The sequence below is a fragment of the Lutra lutra genome, chromosome 1, assembly GCF_902655055.1.
Source record: "Lutra lutra chromosome 1, mLutLut1.2, whole genome shotgun sequence".
NCBI lineage: Eukaryota > Metazoa > Chordata > Mammalia > Carnivora > Mustelidae > Lutra > Lutra lutra.
The window spans coordinates 196911262-196931520 of NC_062278.1; the positions used below are offsets into that span (position 1 = coordinate 196911262).

General features: G+C 46.4%; 1 protein-coding gene across 3 annotated transcripts in view; it reads right to left on the reverse strand.

Moving 5' to 3' along the window:
- Positions 1–1273: 1273 nt before the first annotated feature.
- ABHD6 (abhydrolase domain containing 6, acylglycerol lipase) overlaps positions 1274–20259 on the reverse strand; it is a 54871-nt gene continuing 35885 nt past the window's right edge. For all 3 annotated transcript variants that reach the window (XM_047690918.1, XM_047690910.1, XM_047690923.1), the window contains 5 exons: positions 19905–20037; positions 14408–14565; positions 10992–11046; positions 10677–10777; positions 1274–2405 (listed from right to left, as the gene is read on the reverse strand). In XM_047690918.1, coding sequence (XP_047546874.1) covers positions 2229–2405; positions 10677–10777; positions 10992–11046; positions 14408–14565; positions 19905–20037 — 624 coding nt within the window. In that variant the 3' untranslated portion in view covers positions 1274–2228. The remainder of the gene's footprint in view (positions 2406–10676; positions 10778–10991; positions 11047–14407; positions 14566–19904; positions 20038–20259) is intronic.

Genomic DNA, 20259 nt, shown 5'->3' on the forward strand with positions numbered 1-20259 from the left:
CAGAGAGCCCAATGCGGGGCTCGATCCCAGGACCCTGGGATCATGACCTGAGCCGAAGGCAGAGGCTTAACCCACTGAGCCACCCAGGCGCCTCTCATTTTTAAGATTATATTTTTAAGGAGCACCTCAGTGGGTCCGTTGGTTAAGCATCTGCTTTTGGCTCAGGTCACAATCCTGGGGTCCTGGGATCGAGCCCCATGTCAGGCTCCCTGCTCAGCTGGGAGTCTGCTTCTCCCTCTCCTTCTCCCCTTGCTTGTGTACTTTTTCTCTAATAAATAGAATCTTAAAAAAAAAAAAAAAGATTTTATTTTTAAGAAATCTCTACACCCAACATGGGGCTCAAACTCACAACCCCAAGATCAAGAGTGACACACTCCACCGGCTGAGCCAGCCAGGCGCCCCTCTTCTTTGCTCATACGAGTACCGAGGCCTCTAACATTCTCTCCCAGCACTGGGTTAGCTGCAGCCCCCCCCCCCATTTTAGACATCACATTTTTGTATCTTCTTGTTTCTAAGATCTGTGTTCCACTCCTCTCTGATAAATTATCATATAAACTTACACTATATTTAAACTATAACTGTAGTTTTTAATTTAAACTATAAAGTTTATCTCACTTTATTTCTAGAACTCCTTGGCTGCAGAGTCTCTGTAAACAGATTTGGAGGGTTCAAGCTCCGAGAACTTTATTTTTTTTTTAGATTTTATTTATTTATTTGACAGAGATCACAAGCAGGCAGAGAGGCAGGAAGGGGAGGGGAGCAGGCTCCCCACTGAGCAGAGAGCCCGATGCGGGGCTTGAACCCAGGACCCTGAGATCATGACCTGAGCCGAAGGCAGAGGCTTAACCCATTGAGCCACCCAGGCATCCCCTTTTAAAAAAAAAAAAAAAAATAGGCTCCACGCCCAGCAGGAAGCTCAGTGCAGGGCTCAAACTCACGACCCCAAGATCAAGGCCTGAGCTGAGATCAAGAGTCAGACACTTAACTGACTGAGCACGCAGGTGCCCTGAAGCTCTGGGAATTTTAAGGGCTCCTCAGTACAACAGACAAGGGCCAAAAGGAACAGTCTAATGACTCGTGCCTTCTGTTTCTGATACACGGTTTCAGCTGAATAAAAATGACAAACATGATTTCTTAGAAGAAAACTAATAACTCACCCAAATAAGGTCTTCCAGTGTCTTTGAAGAAGCCTTACTTGAGAAAACACTTCTTAAAGTTAACAGGAAATCGGCCCACATTGTACTTAAATAGGAACTTAGTGACAGAAACCACCTGCATGTTGCTGATCTAGATTTATTAAACTTATTTCGTGTCATTGTGGTCACTTTTACAGCTGTTTAGACTTATTTTCAATCACATGACTGTTCACAGAATTCACAGAATTCATTAACAAACTAGTATTTTACACCCAAGGGTCTTCAGTAGCACAGCAAGATAGAAAAGAGGCCCACGAGGTGCTTGTGTGTGGAATCCGAGTCTGATGATAGAACATTATTGCTTCATTAGTCCTACTTTTAAAAATAATCAATGATTCCCAGGAAACCCACCCTGGTCGTCGTACGGCATCCGTTCCGGGCTTCCTCATGACAGGGCTGACACGCAGGGGCCCATCCCATCCACCCCTCGACCTGTGTTCTCCACTGCTCTGGCAGCTGGGAGGGCCGGCAGGCGTGGGACCGCACCCCTCCTCGCGTGCTAGTATCACGGATAGCTTGCATCTTGCTCCCTGGTCTTGCAGCTGATGGACTTGCACTCACATAGGGGCCTCTACATAGAACTTAAACTAGACATGAACGAGAAGGGCTCAGCAGATGGGAGACTAACGCTCCTAAAACAGCCACTGACCATGCAGGGGAGAACGTCGAAGCAGCAGGAAATCCTCAAGTCTCAGTCTGTGAAGGTTGTTTTACAGAAGATGGCCTCAGTGATTATGGTCCCAAGGCAGCCGCTTTGCAACATGAACTTGAAGACTTCTGGGTAGATTTCATGGCTAGGTTTTCTTAATTCTGTCCCATGGGAGTTTCTATATCGTGAAAAATATCTTGGAGATTTCCCTGTGGCCCCCAAAACTCTGTGGATCCGCTGAGACCAGGGACAGGGGACTGGCCTCCTCAGGGATGCTGGCGCTCCGACCGCGTTTGGGGCAGGATCCCTGAGAAATGCTGGCCGCGTCCGATTCTGGAGATGGGGGCGGATGCTGTGTGCGAGTGCAGGCTGCGGGCGGGGACTCAGTCCAGCTTCTTGTTGTTGCCTGTGCTGTGCACGGAAGCTAAGAAGTCGACAATGAGCTTGGCCGTCTTCCTGGGTCTCTCCATCACCACTGAGTGCCCACAGTTTTCCAGAAGTTCTACCTGGCAGTTGGCGATCGACTTGGCCAACATGTCGGCCCCAGACACGTCGAGCACCTGCAGGACAAGACAGGACGCTAGGTAGAAAAGCCTCAGATGCCCGCATGCATTCGGGGGACCGGACAACGGCCGAGGCCTGGCAGGGGAGACATTTAGGATCGAGTCATGTCAGGGCACGTGGCTCACTGACAGAAATGACTGCATGCCTCATTCTGCAATTTGGCACCTGGACTTGTGTTGCTGCCAGCATTACTGAAGTGGAAACACACAGTCCCTGCCCAGGAGGAAGTTTTTTGGTCTGATAGGGAAGCAGGACTGGTCAGTAGATGAGGGCTCTAAGTGGGAAGCATCCCAGGAGTTGAGAGTGCACAGGGTGGGGGCGGGAGGTGGGGGAGGATTCGTGCAAGAGTGGGGGGCAGGTCAGGCAAGCGCAGGGGATGGCAGTTAGCTGAGCTGAGACACAGCATGTGGGGGGGCGGGGAGGATGTGGTTGAGAGATAAGGGGTTAGGCCTCCATCTGAGGGCAGTGGGGAGCCATGGGGCTGTCTTAGGGACAGACATGATCAGGCAGGACTAGAGAAGGCAGCTCTGGGAAGGGCACACAGAGAAGACACAGGAGGGGAACGCTAATTATCCCAAGCTGGGGGAGGGGGCAGTGTCTCTTCGAGGGTCTTTTGGGGTCCCCCGAGCTGCGTGACCACAGGCCCTGGAGTTTGTGAATAACGGGGAATGCTCTTCTGATATGAAAAGCACCACTCTCCAGGCTGACCCTTTCCTAACAATGCACTAATTTCACTGTCATCTGGGTTACCTTGCTCTTTACACCCATCCCGGGTTTTCTCCCCAACACCCTCCTGAAGCATCAGATTTGCATCTGTTCCCCGTTTGCCACTGCGTTCACCCTCAACTCATCCAGCACAAGAGAACCCCTCCTCTCATCCTCAGTGCAAAAGCAAGACCTCCCAACAAACTCAAGTGCTGTCTGTGTTTAAGCTCCATTCTGGTCAGCCTGGATCATGAAAACCAAGATTTCCCACCCAGGAAGTGGCGGGTAAGGGGAGGGGCACCATGTCTCTGCCAAGGCACTGAGCACGGAGCATAGCAAAGCAGCCCCGGGCCACAAACAGAAGCAGCTGATGGAGAGCTTAGTGAGAGGGGCGCCTCCCCCGGGCCTGCACTCAGAGCGAAGGCTGCTGTGGCAACTGTGCAGAAATAAAGCCCAGCATCTGTAGAAAAATCTCCAGAGGAGGGGCGCCTGGGTGGCTCAGTCATTAAACATCTGCCTTCGGCTCGGGTCATGAACCCAGGGTCCTGGGATCGAGTCCTTCATTGGGCTCCCTGTTCAGTGGGGAGGCCTGCTTCTCCCTCTCCCACTCCCTTTGGTTGTGTTCCCCCTCCCACTGTCTTTCTGTCAGTCAAATAAATAAATAAAATCTTAAAAAAAGACAGAAAGAAAGAACGATCCCCAGAGGAAATGCAGGTGGCGTCAATGGGTCAAGGCATGAAAAAGTAGAAACTCCCAACTGAATGTCTATCCTGCAGAGAGGTCAGAACCCATAGCTGCCCACATGAGTCTCTAGCTTTGACACTGTCAGGCTGGTTAAATCTAGGACTCCCCATGGTCACTCAGACATACAGGAAATAGCTATATGGACACTCAACCGGTACACACGTCTATGGGAACCACATCAGCTCTTTCTTGCGCAAGACACTCACAAAGATAGTCAAAACAATTTTCCTCCATCCCACTTCAGGCCAGGGCCAAGACTAGGGTGGGGGAAGTGAGGCACTTGCCTTGGGCACACAATTTAAGCAGCCTCCAAAAAACTCGGTAATTAAGATGAAGATTATTTTAATGCAGTATTTAAAAAAAACAGACATTAATGCAAAAAGACCCACCATGAACAAAATATAAAGACAGAATCCGACCCTGCACTCATATGACCTACCTCACACTAGTTCACATTCTGCCAGGCATTATAATGGCAGGTAGATCAGGATTTGCTGGAGCTCGGGGGTCCTGTCTTGGTGCCCGCTGTAACCCCAGGGCCTACCACAGTGTCAGGCACATACCAGGTGCTCAGTATAAATCTGTTAGCTGACTTAAATGTATAGGCCGTCAGCTGGTGGCTTTGTTCCTTTGCTAGGTTATTTATTTATTTCCTTGCTTGCTGGCTCACTCCCTCACTGTATACTCTGGGTCTCCTGTATCCCAGGCACTGTGATGGCAGGATGAAGGGACATAAAGAGTAACAGACCTTGTATATCTTCACAAGGCCCTCCCATTCTGGTGGACTGAACACAGAGGGGGAATACTTGAACTGATGTGCAGAAATCCTCTTAGGAAGGAGGACTGCCAGGTTCAGTTATGCAGGCTGTATACTGCCCAAAATCAGTGGATATGATTCACATAGACAACAATGCACACAGCTCTCCTGCAGCTGTACAGCACAGTGGCTGACCTATTGGGGTCCAAAGAAGAGGGAGGCTGAATTCAGCCTGGCGGGCATGGGTTGGTGACCCCAAATGCTGACAACAGAACAGGAAAAGAGCCAGATGCTTGGGAAGCAAAAGGGCATAAAATAAAGAGCCCCTAAAGGCTTTGCTATTTGGATTTTGCACTAGGGATGGTCCATAGAACACAGAGAAGATCTGGTCATATTTTTAGTATGTTAGGCTGTTATGTTTAGAATGTTAGGCTCTTTTTTCAGAACAAAATGGACTTCAGAGTCCTGGAAAAAATTCTGGACCATAGGCAGAGGCCTACTCTCAGAGGCAAAGGACATGAGTAATAAGTAATGTATTTTCTTATCACTGGAGAAAGATCTCCCTCATGTGTGTTGCTTCACGTGAGCCTCATATCACCTCAGCAGTAGAAGAGAAACCCAGGATCTGGAGCAGCTGAGTGGTTTGCTCAAGGTCATGGGCTGATACAGGGCAAAGGCAGGGCTGGAACCCAGAATTTTCAGAGTCTAAGCCCAGAGATCTTGCTTCTGCATTGTCTCCGCAGGGCAGGGCAACGAGTCCTTGCCTCTCTGTGTTGGTCCCTGAGAGCCCCAAATCACCTTTGGGATTTTTAGACTGAAGAAAGGCCTTCATTGTTCTAACTTGATTTCTGATCGAATAACCCCCTGCTGGCCTACTCCGTGTCCGCTTCTCTACTCAGGTGCACACAAAGTTCCTTTTAGTCCCTTGGCTGCTGCAGAAGGGAGCAAAGAGTCCTCCCTCCTCACCATGCCCACATCACTGCACCCTACATCCTTGGCTGTACCCGGCTGGTTTGGGAGAGCTGTACACTGACTCCGTCACCAGTCCCTCCCTAGACACCCTGGGGACTCAGTGCTGGCTGCTTCTCCCCACGGATCATCATGGGCCTTATAAAGGCTCCATTTCTCATTGCCTCTTCTTGCCTTAAAAAAAAAAAATATATTTATTTGAAAGAGAGAGAGAGAGCATGAGCGGAGGGAGGAGGCAAATGGCAAATGGAGAGGGAGAAGCAGACTCCTCACTGATCAGGGAGCCTGATGTGATTCAGGGCTCAATCCCAGGACCCTGGGATCATGGCCTGAGCTGAAGGCAGATGCTTAACCGACTGAGCCACCCAGGCGCCCCTCTTCTTGCTTTAAACTTTAGAAGAACTTTGGGGCACCTAGGTGGCTCATCAGTTAAGTGTCTGTCTTTGGCTCAGGTCATGATCCCAGGGTTCTGGGATAGAGCCCCACATCAGACTCCCTGCTTAGCAGGGAATCTGCTTCTCCCTCTCCCTCTGTGCTCTCTCTCTCTCTCTCAAATAAATAAATAAAATCTTAAAAAGAAGAAGAACAACGATGACAACAACAACAACAACATTGAGTAAGATATGATTTCTAAAGAACAGCTGCAAGTAAAAAAGGAGCTTCTGGGGTATAAACCAGTCTCTCATTGGGGGGTCTGTCATTGCTTGTGTCCCCCCTCCAAAATTCGTATTTTGAAGTTTGAACCTCCAATACAAAGGTGACTTTATTTAGAAATAGAGTTGTTGCAAATGTAATTAGTTAAGATGAGGTCATACTGGTGCAGGTGGGCCTCTCACCCGATATGACTGCCAGCCTTAGAAAAATTTAAACATAGGAAAGAAAATCTGAACACAGAGGTACACAGGCACAGGGAGAACGCTGCGTGGGGATGGAGGCAGACGGCAGCATGACACATCTATTAGCCAAGGAACACAAAGACTGTCAGCAAACCGCCAGAAGCTGGGAAGAGGCGTGGTACAGATTCTCTGACAGCCCCCAGGAGGAACCAAACTGTGGACAACTTGATCTTGGACTTCTAACCTCTAAAACTTTAAGATGATCAATATCTGTTGTTTAGGCCACCCAGTTTGTGGTACTTTGCTATGACTGTTCCAGCAAAATAATACAGAGTTATCTAATAAAAATCTATTAAGATTTTATTATTTAAAGAAAAAAAATTTTTTTAAGTGAGCTCTATACTCAACATAGGGCTTGAACTCATGACGCTGAGATCAAGATTTGTATGCTCTACCAACTGGGCCAGCCAGGTGTCCCCAAAACCTATTACAATTTTAAAATGCACCTGCTCAGGATGCCTGGGTGGCTCAATTGGATAAGCATCTGCCTTTGGCTCAGGTTATGATCTCTGGGTCCTGGGATCAAATCCTGCATCGGGCTTCCTGCTCAGCAGGCAGCCTGCTTCTTCCTCTGCCTTCTGCTCCCCTTGCTTGTGCTCTCTTGCTCTCTCTCTGACAAATGAATAAATTAAATCTAAAATAAAATAAAATAAAATAAAATGCACCCACTCTTTGACCCAGGGAGTCCACACTGGAGAACTCACCTTTCAGGTATGGTCTCACACTCCACAACCACACATCTATGCTGAAGTTCACTGAGGTATTATTTCATTTAAAAAAAAAAAAAAAATTATTTATTTATTTGTCAGAGAGAGAGAGAGAGAACACAAGGGGGAGTGGCAGGCAGAGGCAGAGGGAGCGGCAGGCAGAGGCAGACAGAGAAGCAGGTATCCTGCTGAGCAAGGAGCCTGATGCAGGACTCGATCCCAGGACCTTGGGGGATCATGACCTAAGCAAAGGCAGACGCTTAACTGACTGAGCCACCCAGGCGCCCCACCCATGAATTTGGAATACGGGCAGTAGATCAGACAAAAACATCGCACCAGCATTAAACGTCCTGAATGTAACAATACACTGTGGTTATGTGACAGAATATTCTTACTCGCAGTAAATACACCCTGAAGTATTGGGGGTAAAGGGCACAATGTAAGCAACCTATTTCGAATGGTCCCAAATATAGACAGATAGATGGATAGATGAGAATGTTTAATAAAGCCAATGCAGCAAATGTTTAAAAATTGGTAATAAATAAAACACGGTAGACATATCCCATGGAATGTCACTCAGCCATAGAGGAAACAAACTACTGAGACAGGCAGCTCCACAAAAGAACCTCAAGAACACAACACCCAAGCGAAGAGAGCCAGATACCAAAGACGACCTATTACACGACAGCATTCCTGTGAAAGTTCAGGAAAAGGTAAAACTGTAGAAATAGAAGACAGATCTGTGGTTGTGTGGGGCTGGGATTTACTGGAAATGGGCAGGAGGGAACTTTGGGGAGCGACAGAAATGCTCTACAACTGGGTTGTGGCAGGGTGCCCAGCTAGGTGAATTTGATGGTAGGTAGATGATACCTCAATAAAGGTACTGGATTTAGGGAATGGATGGATTTAGGGAAAATGGATGGATTTAGGGAAAGTGTATATAAGAATACTCTGTGCTCATCTTCTTATTTTTCTATAGATTTGAAATTATTTCAAAATAAAATATTAAAAGTGGGATGGGGCACCTGGGTGGCTCAGTGGGTTAAAGCCTCTGCCTTCGGCTCAGGTCATGATCTCAGGGTCCTGGGATCGAGCCCCATGTCGGGCTCTCTGCTCAGCAGGGAGCCTGCTTCCCCCCTGCCTCTTCTCTGCCTGCCTCTCTGCCTACTTGTGGCCTCTCTCTGTCAAATAAATAAACAAACAAACAAACAAAAAACAAACATTAATTCTAAGGGATACATGCACCCATATGTCTACAGCAGCATTATTTACAGTAGCCAAAATGTGGAAACAGCCCAAGTATCCACTGACTGATGAATGGATAAAGAAGATGTAGTAGATATACACAATATTGCTCAGCCATAAGAAAGAATGAAATCTTGCCTTTTGCAATGATGTGAATGGAGCTAGATAGACAGTATCATACTAAGTGAAGAAAGTCAGTCAAAAAAGACAGATACCATATGATTTCACTCATATGTGGAATTTAAGAAACAAAACAAATGAACAAAGGATAAAAGAGAGACAACCCAAAAAACAGACTCTAAACTATAGAAAACGAACTGATGGTTACCAGAGGGGAAGTGGGGGGAGGGGTAAAATTGGGGATGGGGATTAAGGAGGACCCGTGTGATGAGCACTGTCATATGAGCACTGTTGTATGGAAGTGCTGAATCACTATATTGTTCACCTGGAACTCCTATAACACCGTATGTTAATTAACTGGAATTAAAATTTTAAAAAATCTTGGGGCACCTGGGTGGTTCAGTCAGTTTAGCGCCCGATTCTTCATTTCAGCTTCTGTCATGATCTCAGGATTGTGAGTGAGCCCCACATCAGGCTCTGTGCTGGGTGTGGAGCCTGCTAAAGATTCCCTCTCCCCCTCTCCCTCTGCCCCTTCCTCTCTTTGCCTAATAAAAAAAAAAAAGAAAAGAAAAAAATTTTTTTTAAATCTTTAAAAAAAGGATTTAACCACTGGTCATGTCATTTTTGTGTAGGATTATAAAAACTTACCCAAACATATTAATAAAAGTCAGTAAAATAAAAAAAATATTAAAAAAATAGAATGAGTAAATCTGTGCGGGCTGGTATGAAATGATTTCCAAGATACATAAGTTCACACCTATATGAAGTAATGTGAACAGTGTCACTATGCATGTTTGAAAACTTTACAGATACAACGGATCTATGCAGAAACAGGTATGCTCAGCACAGCAGTGAGCGGACAATGGCCCATTGCCGGTTGGCAGGAATGAAGGTTTGCTGGCACTCTGCCATGCCACTTGTTTCTGTACTGTCCGTGGCTACTTCTGCACAACAACAGAGCTTGGGAGTTGCAACAGAAATAGTAGGACCCATAAAGTAAAAAATATTTGCCATCTTGCCCTTCACAGAAAACATGTCAATCCCTGCCTCAGAAAAATGGAAGAAAGGTTCACAAGACAGCAAGAGCTTCCTCAAGGAATTGGGATCTGGATGGAAAAGGGATCGGATTTTCATTACAAACCTTTTTGTACTCTTTAAAGTTTTTTTTTTAACGATTTTATTTGAGAGCAAGAAAGAGACAGAGAAAGCAAGCATGAGCAGGGGGAAGGGCAGAGAAGCAGGCTCCCTGCTGAGCAGGGAGCCCCGAAATGGGGCTGGGTCCCAGGACCCTGGGATCATGACCTGAGCTGAAGGCTGATGCTTAACTGACTGAGCCCCCCAGGAGTCCCTCTGTAAAGTTTTTTGTACTCTGAGACTACATGCCTTTGATTAAAGTAGTTTGTAAAAATTATTCAAGATTGCCGTTCATTTTATTTACTTTATTTTTTAAAGATTTTTAAAACTTTTAAAAGATTTTATTTATTTATTCGTGAGAGACAGAATGAGAGAGAGAAAGAACGTGAGAGAGTGAAGGGTTGGAGGGAGGAAGCAGACTCTGCTGAGCGTGGAGCCTGATGCAGGACTCAATTCCAGGACTCCAAGATCATGATGTGAGCTGAGGGCAGATGCTTAACTGACTGAGCCACCCAAGTGCCCTTAAGGTTTTTATTTATTTATTAGAGAGAGAGAGAGAAAGAAAGCATGGGGGGGAAGGGCAGAGGGAGAGGGAGAAGCAGGCTCCCTGCCAAGCAAGGAGCCTGATGCAGAACTCGATCCCAGGACTCTGGGATCATGACCTGAGCCGAAGACAGCAGCTTAACGACTGAGCCACCCAGAAGCCCTGATTTCCTTTCATTTTAAAAGATCAACACTAAAAAAAAAAAAAAAAAAAAAAAAAAAAAAAGATCAACACTACTGCTCTCAACTCAAGAGAATGCTGCCCTCTATAATCACCAGCACCTGCCCCAGGTGTGTTTTACGTCCTCCTGGTATCAGAAACCAGCCAGTGAGGCTCACTTGATAAATCACCTCTTGCTTTTTCTCAGAGGCCAGTGTAGCTGGCACAGGGACACACTCGCTACACGCTACAGGGACAAGTGCCCCAGGGACACGCTCACTACATACCTGGTCTTGTTTCCCCCAAATGATCTGCGTTGGGACCTTGATCTTGTCCATGTTCTGATGGAGGGAGTATCTCGACTTCTCACTGACGATTTCCAAAAACACTTTGCAGAAAAGGAAAACAAAGTGAGCACATGCTGGGCTGTGCCAGCAAGCATCCAGACTCTACTGAGTTTGGGGACAGCCATGGAGTCGGGCTGCCACCTTCTGCCTTTAGACGCCCCAGACAATGATCAAAGTCTCAGGAATGTAAAATATAGAAGCCAGCTGCCCATAAAGCTTCACTGGTCACAAGCAAGCTTAAACACAGCTACTTACGCTTTCGGTAGAAGTTGTTATGAGGAATACGGACGTCAACAAGGCCTTGCAGGATCTATGGAGAAAGGAGCCATGGTTAGAAGGCAAGAGACAGTGTTTCCTCAAGCCCCCCGTGGCTCTGGGACAGTGAAGGAAATGAAGTCCGGCAACATAAGGCACTATCAAGGTTTTAGGGCCCACGGCTCCAAATTTCCACCACGAAGTATACACTGTAATTGGAAGTTAGGGTCATCTGATGGTTTTCCTTTGTCATTAGGAAGGAACCCGGGTAATACTGGGAAGCCAAAGCATGTAAAAAAACCTGACCTGGGGGAGCCTGGGTGGCTCAGTCGGTTAAAGCCTCTGCCTTCGGCTCAGGTCATGATCCCAGGGTCCTGGGATCGAGCCCCGCATCGGGCTCTCTGCTCGGCAGGGAGCCTGCTTCCTCCTCTCTCTCTGCCTGCCTCTGCCTACTTGTGATCTCTCTCTGTGTCAAATAAATAAAATGTTTAAAAAAAAAAAACAAAAAACCTGACCTGGGCTCGCAGCCACTTTATCTTGAGATAGTCTCTGCTTAGCCTAAGATACAATGAAGGCTGGAAATAGTATCAAGGAACTGTTTAGGAACATCCACATGCAGAACAAGGTCTATTAAAAAAAAATCAAATTATTGGGGATGATGGGCCTCTTGAACAATAGAGATTAACTATTTAAACAATTCTGGGATGGGTTCCATAGTCCTTTGTTTATTATTTAGTGTTATCTTTGCTTTCCTTTTGGAGGGCTGGTGAAGGTTGCACCAGTGTGGGCAGGCCAATCTCCTGGACCCGGGATCCTGACCCAGAGACTGGCTGTGGGAAGAAGGAACACAGCCCTCCTCTTCCTCCTGCTGCAGGATCCCCTTAGCACTGGCACTCCTCTCGTCTACCTGGGAATGGTTTGAGCCCCTCACATGCACACTGAGGAGTCCTGTGCTCTGACTGAAGGGGAAAATCCAGCCAGAACTGCTCTGAACCAACCCTCTGGAGCATGGCTAGGAAAGTGACCATTCTAGAAGCAAAATCCTGGAGGGGAGACCAATGGCAAGTCGTCCAACACACTGCGCTTGGCATCAGCCATTCTGTTTGCTCTACTCGGTATCCTGCACCCGCACATGTATCCGTCTTGCATCCTCGACTTCTGCCCTATCCACCCAGCACCCGTCTTGCATCTCTGACTCGTGTATGCATGTATCTCTCTATGCACCCACCTGCCTTATACCTGCCTGTCCACCATCCTCCATCCCTGCTTCACGCAGACATCCATCCATCTGGCCTCCTCCATCCCTGAATCTCTCATGCATGTCTACTGATACACCCCTCTATCCTGCATCCGCCAATCCACCTGCCTTCCGCCCCTGCGTTCTCCAGGCATCCTCCCATCCATCCAACCAAGTACTCAGCCCTTCATCTCTCCTGCATCCCGAAATCACCTGTGCCGTACATGCAACAATTCATGCATCCATCAGCTCCGCGGCACATCCAGTCTCCACCTCGGCATCATCCAGGCATCCTCCCTCCCTCTGACTCCCCCATTTTGTTCCGAGGACCTATTTCATACAAGCACTGTGCAAAAGGCTGCGGACAGAGCAGGCAGGTAAGACAAAATCCTTGATCTTACTGAGGTCAGAGTGGAAGACACAGGCAAGTAAACAGATAAACATAACATGACACAGAGTGCTCGGGTGCTCCTGGTCTCCTAGGAGGGAAGACTTTGAGAGCTGCCACTTGCTTTCTCCCAGTGTTTTCACATTCCCGACAGCTTACAACATGGAATGTCCTAAAGCACTGGTTGGCCACTCTTCTCGGCAGAGAGCATGGCTGGGACGGGATCAGTGCAACCTCACAACTAAAATGATTTCAGGGATAGAACGTACCACAGAATCAGATTCTGGGTGCTTCTACACCCACTAACTGAGTCGTGTTCAGGCCTTCTGCATACAGCCCACTCCCTCAACTTCTAAAAGGATCCGCCCCACCACGAGGCAGGGTCCAGTTCCTACACTACAAAGAGATTGGCTGCCGTTATGAAATTTAGCCATGCATTCTCGTCTCTTGGTTCCCACACCACCTCCCTGGATTCCCGGCTTTATTCAGCCTGCGACCTTTCACATCATCCTGGCTGATGGCTCTAACCGCACAGCTCCGGGCCAGACGTCCCTCAGCAGCGTCTGCATATGCAACCATCTGCTTGACATCTGCACCCGGAGGCCTCACAGGCAACCTGACCACGGCCAAACTGGAGCCCTTAGCTTGTCCCCGGCACCTGTCCTCCCTCTTTCCTTCCCCTACTCAGAAACTGCTGCCTTTATCCAACTCAAGCACCGAAGTCACCTGGGTATCCTCACTGCCTCTCATCCCCCACTGCCAATTTGCCAGTAAGGCCTGCCCATCATCCCTCCCAGAGTGGCTCGGGTCTCTAGTCTCCACTGCCACCACCCTCGTCTACACCACTGTCCTCACCAGGCCACGGGAGCACCCCACTGGTTCTCTGCTTTGGTTTGTGCCCCCCATGGTCCCTCTTAGGAGAACTCCAGGCTCCTTCCCAAAACCTGGAAGGTGCTATGGGATCTGGCCCCGTGGTTCTCCAAGCGGCTCCTGGGGTTCATGAGGTCAAGCTAGTTCTTCTGTAATGCTGCATGTTACTTGCCTGCTTCACTTTTATGCTCTCAGAAGCACTGTTCCTCAGAGACTACCTGTCAAGGGACAGTGTCATGACACTGGTAGCTCATGGAATGAGGGCCTGTAAGCTCTTGTGTCTTACCTTCTTCTGAGTTTTACTCTCTGATATGGTAAATAGCAATTGTTAGAACCTCTACAAATAAAGGCTCTTTGGGATTCTTAGCAGTTCTTAGGTGTGTAAAGCAGTCCTGAGATTAAAAAAAGAAAGAAAGAAAAAGAAAGAAGAGAAAAGAAAAGAAGAGAAAAAAAGAAACAAGTCTCCACTGTAGCCCTTGCCTCCCTCCCCTACTCTCGCTCTAGATAGAGCCAGGCCCCCCAGCCTCCTCCTTCCCTTGAACTTAACCTATGTTTTTCCCACCTCTGCCCACAGTAGCTCCTCAGAGGGGCTTGTCAAAGTCTCCCCTGCCTCCCTGCTTTCAGTCACTATACCATCTTCATCTCCTCCACAGGACTCCTCACCCTGTGTACGGATATGCTTACTCATTAGCCGTCTGCCTCCCGCACTGGCCTGTGTCTGCCCAGGTCCCCCCTCTGTCTTCTTTCGTCACCACTGTGCCCAAACACCATGCCTGACCTGCCACAGGCACAGGACAGACGGCCGCCAAATGACTACACAGAGGACGACAAGAGGGAAGGTACTCCAGCTGGAGGAAGGGCACCAGCTGGCCGCCTGAGCCTTTGGCAGAGGACAGGCATCTTGCTGCTGGAGCACGGTACCTGCTGGGGCACCTTGAAGCGGACGTAGGAGCAGAGCTGGAGCATTTCACTCATCTCTTCTGGGGTGGATGGGATCAAGGGGATCTTCTCCATGGCGGCCGAGTCCTGCAGTTCTTTGAGCCGCTGTACAAATTGATTATCAGTTGAGTACTGCAGGCCTGCGGGATTCAAACCAAAACAGCTTGGCAACGTAGCTACCTTCTTACCAACTCCTATTATTATATAGGAAACTTCCAATAGCAGCCCAGAGCTAACATATTTCAGGTGTTTTTCACCAGATTTCTTTTTCATTGGTATTGCCATCCTTGCTCAAAGTCAAAATCCCACTCTGAGAAACACAGAAAAAGACTCCTTCAGGATGGTTTAAGGACTGGTTACTCAAACTGTGGTCCACGGACCAGCAGCAGTGGAAGCCGTAAGAAATGCAGAATCCCAGTCCCCTTCCAAAGTCTCTTGAATCCGAATCTGCACTTGAACAAGCTGCTGGGGAGGCCCATGTATGATAGAGTTTAAGAAGCATCAGTCTGGGAGCGCTGGGTGGCTCAGTTGGTTAAACGACTGCCTTTGGCTCAGGTCATGATCCCAGAGTCCCGAGATCGAGTCCCGCATCGGGCTCCCAGCTCCAAGGGAAGTCTGCTTCTCCCTCTGACCTTCTCCCCTCTCATGCTCTCTCTCTCTCTCTCAAATGGATAAATAAAATCTTTTTTAAAGAAAGAAAGAAAAAAAGAAGATCAGTCTAGAAGACAACTTGCCCAAGCCCCTTCACATCCGTATCACGAAGAGGAGAGCTGATAAAATACATTATGGGAAGAGAACATAGGACTGGAGTGATCAACGCTTCCTTCCCTTGGCCTGGAGCCACTTAGCAATCTCTTTTTTGGGGTTAATACATAAACCACAGGGAGGAAGAGACCCCTTGTGAGCTGTCCCCCATGATGGGGCAGTAGCTGCCCTGTGCACAGCCACTCTTTCTCCAGACAGCATTAGGTGCCCACTGAGACCAAATACCTTTAAGACTGGCTGTTTCCTATCTCCCTGGAGCAAGACACGAGAGAATTCACACGAACTCATGTGCACGGGAGGGCAAAACTCATTTTCACTTCCAGTACTGAGCAAAAGTCTAGGTGTTTCACTTAGCTGACGAGATACATTTCACAAAGAAAGGCAGTGACTTCAATACTGTGCTGCAGAAACCCACACTTTATAAATCTCCTACATTCAGCAGTTCCTTTAAAGTGAGCACAAGCATCATGTGGCTTTCGTGATGCCATGGTGCAGATTACATGATCTATTTCCTTTCACTTTAAAAATAATCCTAGATTAAATGTCATGTGGTATCCTGGATTGGAGCCTGGAACAGAAAAAGCACATTAGTGGAAAAACGGATGAAATCCAAACAGACCCTAGAGTTCAGTTAATAGTGCTGTACCAGTGTTGGTCTCTTAGCTGAGACAAATTTACTGTGGTAAGGTGCGCCATTAACAATGGGGGAAACTGGGTGAATGGTCTATGGGACTCTCTGTATTATCTTTGCAACATTTCTATAAATTTAAAACTATTTCAAAGTAAGAAAGCTTATCTTTTCATTTCCACACGCAATCTTAATTTATTTTTAATCAATAAATTAATTAAGTGCATGAGTGGGGAGGAGGGACAGGGGGAGGAGAGAGAGAATCTTAAGAAGGCTCCACACTCAGTGCAGACCCAGATGTGGGGCTCAATCTCAAGACCCTGAGATCATGACCTAAGCCAAAATCAAGAGTCAGATGCTTAACTGACTGAGCCACCCAGCTGCCCCCAAATAATCTTAATTTTAAATTTCCCATTGAAACTTAGGTGTGAAACTCTTCTCTGAGGAAATAAACATATATTCAAAAAAGCCAGTTACACAAAAACAGACACATAGATCAATGGAACAGAATAGAGAGCCCAGAAATAGACCCTCAACTCTATGGTCAACTCATCTTCGACAAAGCAGGAAAGAATGTCCAATGGAAAAAAGACAGCCTCTTCAATAAATGGTGTTGGGAAAATTGGACAGCCACATGCAGAAAAATGAAATTGGATCATTTCCTTATACCACACACGAAAACAGACTCAAAATGGATGAAGGATCTCAATGTGAGAAAGGAATCCATCAAAATCCTTGAGGAGAACACAGGCAGCAACCTCTTCGACCTCAGTCGCAGCAACATCTTCCTAGGAACATCGCCAAAGGCAAGGGAAGCAAGGGCAAAAATGAACTATTGGGATTTTATCAAGATCAAAAGCTTTTGCACAGCAAAGGAAACAGTTAACAAAACCAAAAGACAACTGACAGAATGGGAGAAGATATTTGTAAATGACATATCAGATAAAGGGTTAGTGTCCAAAATCTATAAAGAACTTAGCAAACTCAACACCCAAAGAACAAATAATCCAATCAAGAAATGGGCAGAGGACATGAACAGACATTTCTGCAAAGAAGACATCCAGATGGCCAACAGACACATGAAAAAGTGCTCCATATCACTCAGCATCAGGGAAATACAAATCAAAACCACAATGAGATATCACCTCACACCAGTCAGAATGGCTAAAATTAACAAGTCAGGAAATGACAGATGCTGGCGAGGATGCGGAGAAAGGGGAACCCTCCTACACTGTTGGTGGGAATGCAAGCTGGTGCAACCACTCTGGAAAACAACATGGAGGTTCCTCAAAATGTTGAAAATAGAACTACCCTATGACCCAGCAATTGCACTGCTGGGTATCTACCCTAAAGATACAAATGTAGTGATCCGAAGGGGCACGTGCACCCGAATGTTTATAGCAGCAATGTCCACAATAGCCAAACTATGGAAAGAACCTAGATGTCCATCAACAGATGAATGGATAAAGAAGATGTGGTATATATACACAATGGAATACTATGCAGCCATCAAAAGAAATGAAATCTTGCCATTTGCGATGACATGGATGGAACTAGAGGGTATCATGCTTAGCAAAATAAGTCAATCGGAGAAAGACAACTATCATATGATCTCCCTGATATGAGGGAGAGGAGATGCAACATGGGGGGTTGAGGGGGTAGGAGAAGAGTAAATGAAACAAGATGGGATTGGGAGGGAGACAAACCATAAGTGACTCTTAATCTCACAAAACAAACTGAGGGTCGATGGGTGAGGGGGGTTGGGAAACGGGGGGTGGGGTTATGGACATTGGGGAGGGTATGCGCTATGGTGAGTGCTGTGAAGTGTGAGAACCTGGCGATTCACAGACCTGTACCCCTGGGGATAAAAATATATGTTTATAAAAAATAAAATTAAAATTCAAAAAAAAAATAGACTGGGGAAAAAAAAAAGCCAGTTAGATTTGACCTTCCTAATAACTTCCATAGGAGCCGTTTCTCTGATTCTTAAACTTTATAACTAAAAGACCAAATGAATTCAGACACAGAACTTAGAAAAAGGAGAAAAGAAAATGCTTTGGGAGGTTTTTTTGTTTTAAGATTTTATTTATTTAACAGAGATCACAAGTAGGCAGAGAGGCAGGCAGGGTTGCGGGGGAAGCAGGCTCCCTGCTGAGCAGGGAGCCCAATTCGGGGCTCAATCCCAGGACGCTGGGATCATGACCTGAGCCGAAGGCAGAGACTTTAACCCACTGAGCCATCCAGGCACCCCGCTTTGGGAGTTTCAATTTCAATGTCCTCAACAGACATGAAAGCGATTTTGGTGACTAAAAGATTTTATTTTACTTTATTTTTTTAAAAGATTTTATTTATTTATTTGACAGACAGAGATCACAAGTCGTCAGAGAGGCAGGCAGGGAGAGAGAGGAAGAAGCAGGCTCTCTGCGGAGTAGAGAGCCCGACATGGGGTTTGATCCCAGGACCCTGGGATCATGACCGGAGCCGAAGGCAGAGGCTTTAACCCACTGAGCCACCCGGCACCCCGGTGACTAAAAGATTTTAAAAGGTCAATTTAGTTAGGTTTCAGTAGAAGGTGTGACAGCAGGTTCTAGCAGATAAAGGAGGTAGAGCGTAAGAGTGACATGTAAGAGGTAGTGGACAATAAAGGATTTCCAAAAAGCCCCAGTTTGGGTTCTAGAGTCAGACAGCCTAAGATCCATTCCTATCATAGCTCCAGCAGAAATGTAATTTCTTTGTGCCTCAATGTTCCCACCTATAAAATGGGCATACTCCCTTGATCTGGATAGTAATTACCCATGAAAAAAGTCCTTGAGATGTACACTTAAGATGTGGGTGATATACTGTGTGTAAATCAAAATCCAATAAAGTACCAGAGAGAGAGGGAACAGGAGAAGGAAAAAGAAAATTAAGATTTTTCTCTCTAACACATTATAAATCCAAATTTGAAGACTTCTATAAGAAAAATGATTTTTAAAAATCCAACTTCAAGAGTGCCTGGCTGGGGCACCTGGGTGGCTCAGTGGGTTAAGCCTCTGCCTTCAGCTCAGGTCATGATCTCAGGGTCCTGGGATCGAGCCCCACATCAGGCTCTCTTCTCAGCGGGGAGACTGCTTCCCCCTTTCTCTCTGCCTGCTGCTCTGCTTACTTGTGATCTCTCTCTCTGTCAAATAAATAAATAAAATCTTAAAAAAAAAAAAAAAAAAAGAGTGCCTGGCTGGCTCAGTCAGTGGATTATGTGACTCTTGATCTTGGGATTAAGTCTGAGCCCCACACTGGATGTAGAGATTACTTAAAAAAAAATGCAATCTTTTTTTTCCCTCCCAATAAAATCCTTTAAAAAGCTCAACTTTAAATTGTAATTTCTGGAGACATATTACAGCCCAAGTTGACATGTATATACAAAAAAACACAGAAATTAAAGTTTGTTGATTTCTAAAAAAAAAAAAAAAACCTTGTCATGTATCAAGATTACTGAGTTTTCAGCAGAAAAGGAGAAAGGCATAATAGTACTTTCATCTTATAAGGATATGGCAAGAATTAAATCCATATAAAGACCTTAGCTCGTAAAAGCTCAATAAATGTTGGATGTTTGGGGTGCCTGGGTGGCTCAGTCAGTTGAGCTCTGACTCTTGGTTACAGCTCAGGTCATGACCTCAGGGTCATGGGATTGGAGCCCGCATTGGGCTCCATTCTGAGCGTGGAGTATGTTTATCCCTCTCCCTCAGCTCTTCCCCTGCTCACTCTCTCTCTTTCAAATAAATAAAATCATAAAAAAAAATATGTTGGATGTTAATATTATCATTATATTTCAAAGTATTTATATGCTGCAAAGTACTAGACACATTTTAATTAACCACCTTGAATCCTTTGTGGAATAAGGCTGGCTCTAGATTTTAAAAGTTAGGAAGGTTATGATTATGGTTACAATTAGCGTTGGTTCGTTATCACTAAAGCATTGCATCTCTCTAAAGTAGACACTGAAAACATGATGCTACAAGACAGCGCAGGCACGGCATTGGCTCCTCAGAGATTCAGACCCCTCCGTGCTCAAGTCACACACAGGGCTATTGCAGCCTTGTAACTTACCAGCAGGGCACACAAGAGAAAGGCTGCAGACATCTGATGGGTAGTAAGCAGCATAGACTCCAGCCACGTGGCCACCCATGGAGGTGCCTATCAGGTGGAAGGGTTTTTTGTTCAGCTTGAGGCATTCTACAAACTAGGGAGGGAAATGAGAAGGAGGTTCGGTCACAAAGCTACAGACAATAACAAAACTGATTACACAGTGGAACACCTCTAAAATCTACTAGATCCATTATCCAGACAAACCCTGTGGCATAAAATCCTTTTACATAATCCTCTTTACCTGGCACAGGTCGTTGAAGGGTCATTTATAAGTATAAAATCGACAAGGATTCCCCTAACTCATGAGGCCAGCAAT